Source organism: Apium graveolens, chromosome 3 (assembly GCF_009905375.1).
Source record: "Apium graveolens cultivar Ventura chromosome 3, ASM990537v1, whole genome shotgun sequence".
In the NCBI taxonomy this organism is placed as follows: domain Eukaryota; kingdom Viridiplantae; phylum Streptophyta; class Magnoliopsida; order Apiales; family Apiaceae; genus Apium; species Apium graveolens.
Genome location: NC_133649.1, coordinates 68,023,998 through 68,030,506, shown reverse-complemented (window position 1 = coordinate 68,030,506; position 6,509 = coordinate 68,023,998). Strand labels below are relative to the sequence as shown.

Here is a 6,509-nt window from a genome sequence, read left to right as displayed (position 1 = left end):
GATTGTCAGGGAACAGGACCCTTATAGAAGATGCAAAAGGTATAAGATAGTATTATTTCCAAGTCCAGAGATGAATGTTGAAAGCTGATTGAAGACTCATGTTTATGGTTATTTGAGTTATCCTCCAAGCTGTGACTTTTCCATTATTTTTTGATCGTCAGGTGTAACAGTCAAATAGGGGAAGATTGTTGAGTAAGATTGAAGCTGTATATATAACTCAATAATACTGGTTTGGATAACTCAACATAAAACAAATGACTTACGAAATAAGGTGTTAGATATATTTGTGATGTCATGTCTAATATGATTTGTGTTTAGTTTTCAGATCTTACTTAACAGGATAAATCAGTACTTAACTGAAAATCAGTACTTATACTGAAGTTAGAACTTAAGTTATCAGAACTTAAGTTATCAGGAGATATTTATCAGGAGATAATATCAGGACTTAAGGAGACTTTCAGATAAGGCAGGCGGCTGATTGAAAGGAAAGAAGATCAAGACAAACGCAAGGAGAAATATGCATGAAAAAGGAATTCTATGAAGAATAGAATACTTGGAAGAAAAGATAATTGATTGATATATTTTAGGAAGCAGAATTATATTCAATATCAATTAGAAGATTATCTTGTAACTGTGTAGTATATAAACACAGGCATAGAGTTTACACTATATGTGTTATCATTATCTAAGTTATTATTCATTGTAACCCTAGCAGCTCTCATGATAATTTGTTCATCACTGAGAGAGGACAGTTCCATATTATAACTGTGTTGAATAAAATCTGTGTTCTGTTACGTGTGTTCTTTAATTCGATTTGATTGTAGTAAACACTGTATTCAACCCTCTTCTACAGTGACCTAACATAATGGCACCAAGTTGTATCATTGTTATTTACAAGTCACTAAGAGCAACTTCAATAAAGTGATGTTTTATTCCTTAGACTTAATATAAAATATTGGATTTTACTAATTTAGAAAATTGATATGGACTTTGAGTTTCAACATTCTTCCTTATATTAGTTCCTTATTTAATATTATATTATTAAAAGTACTTTTCATATACTACGTGAACATAATAGAAAGAAAAAGAAAGTACTCTTCTATTACATTATTAAATGAAAGAAGAAAGGGTAGATTAATTATTTATAAATAATGGAAGAAAAATATTAGTGAAATTACGACTCACTAAAATTATGTTGGAACACAATTTTTAATCTCATTCCTTAAATTACATCTTACCAACAGTGTTGCTCTAAACTGATAAAGAACTAAGCAAACCATTCATTCACTGTAAATCTTACGAGTAAATCTTACGAAAAAACACTCCTTTCTTACAGTCCCACAGCTACTATTAAACCTATCATTTCAAAACTCTAATGTCAAAAACATAATACTGGTACTAGATATATATTACTCCTATATTTTAGCATCTGCTCAGAAACACAAAATTGAGCCAAACCGCACACAAAAACGAAATAAAACTAGTAAATAATACCAATACTATTAAACATCTCTCGGAATAGCCACGGCAGCAAGGGGAGACTTCATTTCACAAGACAACTTCAAGACTTCACTTAGGTCAACCGGGTTAGCCATGTCCTGGACCCACTTAAACTTGTGCACCAACTGAGCCACCCACTGAGTCACAGTCACCAGCCCCAGACTCTTCCCTGGACACACCCTCCTTCCTGCCCCGAAAGGCGCCAGCCTTAGATCGCCACCTCGGACGTCCACGTCAGCTCCTTCTCCGATGAACCTTTCGGGTTTGAAGTCAAGCGGGTTAGACCAGATATTTGAGTCATGGGTGATGGCCCACATGTTCACCATGGCTGTTGTGTTGGCAGGGATTACCATTCCGTTGCTGAGCTGGACATCTGACGTGGAAAGCCTGGCCCATGAGAGAAGCGGACCCGGAGGGTGGACTCGAAGGGACTCTTTGACCACCGCTTGGAGGTAGGGTAGCTTTGCCACGTCAGCATCACTCAGATTAGTAGCTTTAGTAGTGAGCTCTTCATAAAGCTTGTCCTGAACATCTTGGTTAAGTACCAACTCGGCCATTACCCACTCAGTTAACAAAGCAGTTGTATCCGTTCCTCTGAATATCATCTCCTGCATGTCAATATAACGAGTCAGCTCAAATCAAATTAAAACGTACTAATTCGTACGAATTTTTGATATCCCGTAAAGAGAACGATAATTTTAAGATTAATAAATCAAAACACAGCTATAGTTACCCAGAGGACAGCAACCATGTCATCTTCATTGAGCTGTTCATCACCATCAAGTGACAGCAAGACATGAACAAAATCAGCATGATCTCCAAGACCCCTTCTGGAATCAGCAACTTTATGTTCTTGAATGATCCCTCGTACGAGTTTCCTAACTCGAGGCACAAGAGCTTCACAGCGTTCGACTATACGAAAGGGATCATAAAAAAAGCTCAACCATGGCAAATAATCAGACCAATTAAACGCACCAAGCAGCTCAAACCCTTCCGCGACCATTTCTTTAAGTTCCTTCACTTCTTGACAATCATCCGAATCATAACGTTTTCCAAAGACACTTCCCATTATATTATTCAGAGCCGCTACTTGCAAGTGATTTCTCAACGTTACGACCCCGTGTTTGTCTTGTTGAGTGGCTATGTTTTTCACCATAGCGGCGCAGTCTGATTGGCGTCCAGGCTCATGAGCTGATATGCGCCGCGGGGAAAACAAATGAGACGAAGCTATACGGCGTAGCTGACGCCAATAAGCCCCGTTCGCAGCAAAGCCGATAGCTCGGCTAAACATGAGGCTTTTAGCTGATTGCTTGATCGGACGGTCAGCAAAGTGAGGTGATGTCAAGATTTGATGCGATATATGAGGATCGGATGAGACAACAACAGGAGTAGAGCCGAGGCTAAAAGCCATGAGCTGAGTGGCGGCGGCTTTAGCTGAGTAGCTCCTCGCTATGGAAGCGAGAGAACGGTGAGCTAAGCCACGGCTTAGAGTGAACAAGCTTCCGAAAACAGGGAGGCCACGTGGTCCGGGGATGGGGATTGGGCCAGCTTTGTTACGGCCGTTTTTCCAGGCAAGGCCGCCGGACGAGAAGGCCCAAGTGAGAAGAGTGAGAGTGAGGAAAGCTATGAAGAGAGAGAATAAGATGGAGATGTCAAGAAGGTTCTTGGATCCGAGAAAAGCTGGTAGAGTGAAAATCCACCAGTTTGTGTCTTTTGAAATAAGCATAGTCAATTCCATTTCTAGGGTTTGAGTGTGTGTGAAGAAGAGAGTGAAGTGTGTGTGTAAGAAAGAGAGGAGAGTTGTGTTTGAGGTACAAAATGAGAGGGGTGGTGCATAGGGTTTATATAGGGGGAAAATAATATATACAATGTACGTGGTATGTAAAATTTTGAAGTAATGGTCGCAGGGGGAGATGAGGGGTTTCAGACTTTAGGACGGGTGCTTACACGTGGGCTGTACTGTATTTTGTAACTTTTCAAAACATAATTATTGATATTTAATAATTTCATTTGTAATTACTAATTTAATCATTTTGCATGTCCTATACACGTGTAAGGTCATGAGATTTTTCATATATGCGCTGCTTTATCCTCACCGGCAGGTAAAATGAACGTAAGTTTAGTCCCGTTAACAAGTAAGAAACAGCTATGCAAGTTTTTTTTGGCAAATCCAACTCTGATCCAAAAATTCAAATTTGGAGTAGATTATCTTAAATTCCATTTCAAAGTGATCTAAATAGAGATTCAAATTTGAATCACCAATATTCACTGATTTAATATAAAATAATGGTTTTGTTATTTGTATTTTATGAGATTTTAAATTGATTTTTGATTATTTAAATATATAATTAATAATAAAATATAATTAATAGTTGAAAAAATTTATTTTAAAATAAAACTTAAAATAATGAGAAAACATAATTTCATTAAAATTTAAATATAAAAAATAAAGAGACACATATTTCACTTAGACATGTATTAATTGAGCATTTGTGGGAAGAATATATTAATTCGAAAAATTAGTGTGTGTCAATAATATTTTGTATGTTAATTATTGTAATAAATGTGTTTTTCGTGAATTAAGTGCACAATTTTAATATTTTTGTGTATTAATTTTTTTTGATTTAATTAATTTATGAAATGTGATATAAATTATTAATAATGTTTAAATGATAAATTTAAGATAAAATTATTTAATATGATATTTATATATTATTATATATAAAAAATAATTTGAATTAAATATTTGTATCACACGTTGGATCAACGTGTTGGTCATAAATTTGGATCATTATTTAAATAAGTTAGTGATCCAAATTTAAATTTTTGAATCACAACTATTGGAGATGCCTTAATAACAATATTGTTACACATTATAAGAACTTGAGGCGATCTCTCAGCATGGTATGTTAACTTCTTTACGAATGTGTTGAGGTACAAGTAAGTTTGTCTGGTACAAAATCAGGATAAAAAAGAAACTTGAGTTCTCACGTGTTGTGTTGTCGAAAAATATCATTGTTTGTAGAATGAGCGGTATTTTAAAAGTCAGAGATTAACTGGTATTAATTGGTGATTAATTGTTGTTTGGTAGAAAATTGATTAAATTAAAAAAAAAATCGGTCAAAATTTATTATTCACGAAAAACAGTCAAAAAATAATAAAAATTGGATTAATCAGTCAAAAATCGGGTTAATTAATCAAAATCGGCCTTATTGGTAAAATTTTGAAAAACGTATTTAAAAAAAAAAATTATATAAATTTGTAAAAAATAAAAAATAAAAATAATCTCATATACATATTTACTATTTTAAATGGTTAAATTATAAACTTTCTTAATTTTTCATCTTAAATTAATCTCAATTCATAATCTTAAGAATTATATTTACTTTAATAATATTCCATATTTTAAATTTATTTATATAAATATTTATAAAAAATATATCATCATCGTCATCATCATACCCAATAATATCGTCTCCGGGGAAACTATAGCGTACACAGCTTTACCCTCATTCAAAAGAATGAGTAGGCTGTTTCCTCAAAAGACCGTGCACAAATATTTGTGTCCTAAAAAATGATGATATATAAAAGTAAGTAAAAGTGAGCGAGACAATACCTCCATCCATGATTTTTTTTACATGAGACTTACCTATTTCGTAAAAAATTATTGGCCAAAAGTAGTTGTCATAAGTTCCTTCTATTTCTCATATTGCAATCATTTTGATTAGGGCTGAGCATTCGGTCGGTTCGGTCCGGCTCGGTTCGGTCCAAAACCGGACCGAACTGAATAGACCGAAAAACCGAATAGTCATTTTTTCTTGGACCGCACCGGATCGAAGTTATATTATGGACCGGACCGAATCGAAATAATTCGGTTCGGTCCGGTTTTGGACCGAATAGACCGAATTTTTTTTTCAAAAATAAAATTGCATTATAAATTAAATCACAAATTATAAATTTTAAAATATAATTAAAATAATGTGATATGTAGAGTTCTAATACTCCATAAATATAATTACAAATTATAATTTTTGATTATAATTTTTAAGATATATGTAAAATATATATAATACAAAATTATAGTATTTATGATTTGGTCTATTCGGTCTATTCGGTCCGGACCGAAATATTTGTGAAAAGAACCGAACCGAACCGAATTTTAATTCGGTCTATTCGGTCTCGGTCCGGACCGAATAGACCGAATTTCTGAAAAATTTAGGATCGAACCGAACCGAATTAGCACGGTTCGGTTCGGTTTTTCGGTTTCGGTTCGATTTTGCTCAGCCCTAATTTTGATACTCCAAAGTCCAAACTCATCTTTCCGTAGAGATGCAGCTCCAAACTAAATGTTTTGAATTTATCACTCACTTGAACACATATGTTCTATAAAAAAACCTAAATTTTCAGAAATCCTAATTTTTCTTCTCTTTCACTCCTCTCATTATCACCGTGATTACTTTTTCTCTTCCATATTGATTCAATTTTTCACTGTTACACCACTAATTCGTCATCGTAGAGTGCCAATGCGCCGAGATCTGCTGATTGAGTTTCGAAAAATTATGGTCGTTAATTTTATACTGTTTAGAACAGAATGCTGTGCGGCTGCCGGTAGGGTTTGCTTCGGGTTGAAACATTATCTTCATTTGTCATAGAATACTTATAGTTAAAAGCCTATGAACATAGAATACTATACACATATATGCAGCCCCAGACATGGGAAGATAAAAATTGCCGATCTATTATAAAAAATATATGTATAATCTAAATAGTAAAATAATTACATGTATTATTATTTTATAAAAAAATAATATTAAATTAATTCCGATTAATGATATGATTAATCATTCTGATTAATCCTTCATTACCCGATTAATTCCTTAACAGTGCCGCCACCGACTAAGTCAGAAACCCGCTTTTTACGACCCTGAAAATGACTAATGTTCGAGTCATATATATTTCGAATATCGTCATAATTTTAAATTTTATCGTAACTCTTTCTCTCAAATTTT

The 6,509-nt window shown here is 34.0% G+C and overlaps 1 protein-coding gene across 1 annotated transcript; it reads right to left on the bottom strand.

The window, feature by feature from the left end:
- Positions 1–1,245: 1,245 nt before the first annotated feature.
- On the bottom strand, positions 1,246–3,376 carry LOC141712388 (cytochrome P450 78A7). Its single transcript, XM_074515307.1, has 2 exons — positions 2,234–3,376; positions 1,246–2,108 (listed from the first exon to the last, which is right to left on the bottom strand). The coding sequence occupies exons 1-2, from the start codon at positions 3,236–3,238 to the stop codon at positions 1,503–1,505; spliced, it is 1,611 nt and encodes a 536-aa protein (XP_074371408.1). The 5' UTR covers positions 3,239–3,376; the 3' UTR covers positions 1,246–1,502.
- Positions 3,377–6,509: the final 3,133 nt, after the last annotated feature.

Coding starts and splice junctions, on each gene's coding strand:
- LOC141712388 (XM_074515307.1), bottom strand. CDS start 3,238: ATGGAATTGACTATGCTTATTTCAAAAGACACAAACTGGTGGATTTTC. Junction 2,109..2,233: donor ACATGGTTGCTGTCCTCTGG/GTAACTATAGCT, acceptor ATTGACATGCAG/GAGATGATATTCAGAGGAAC.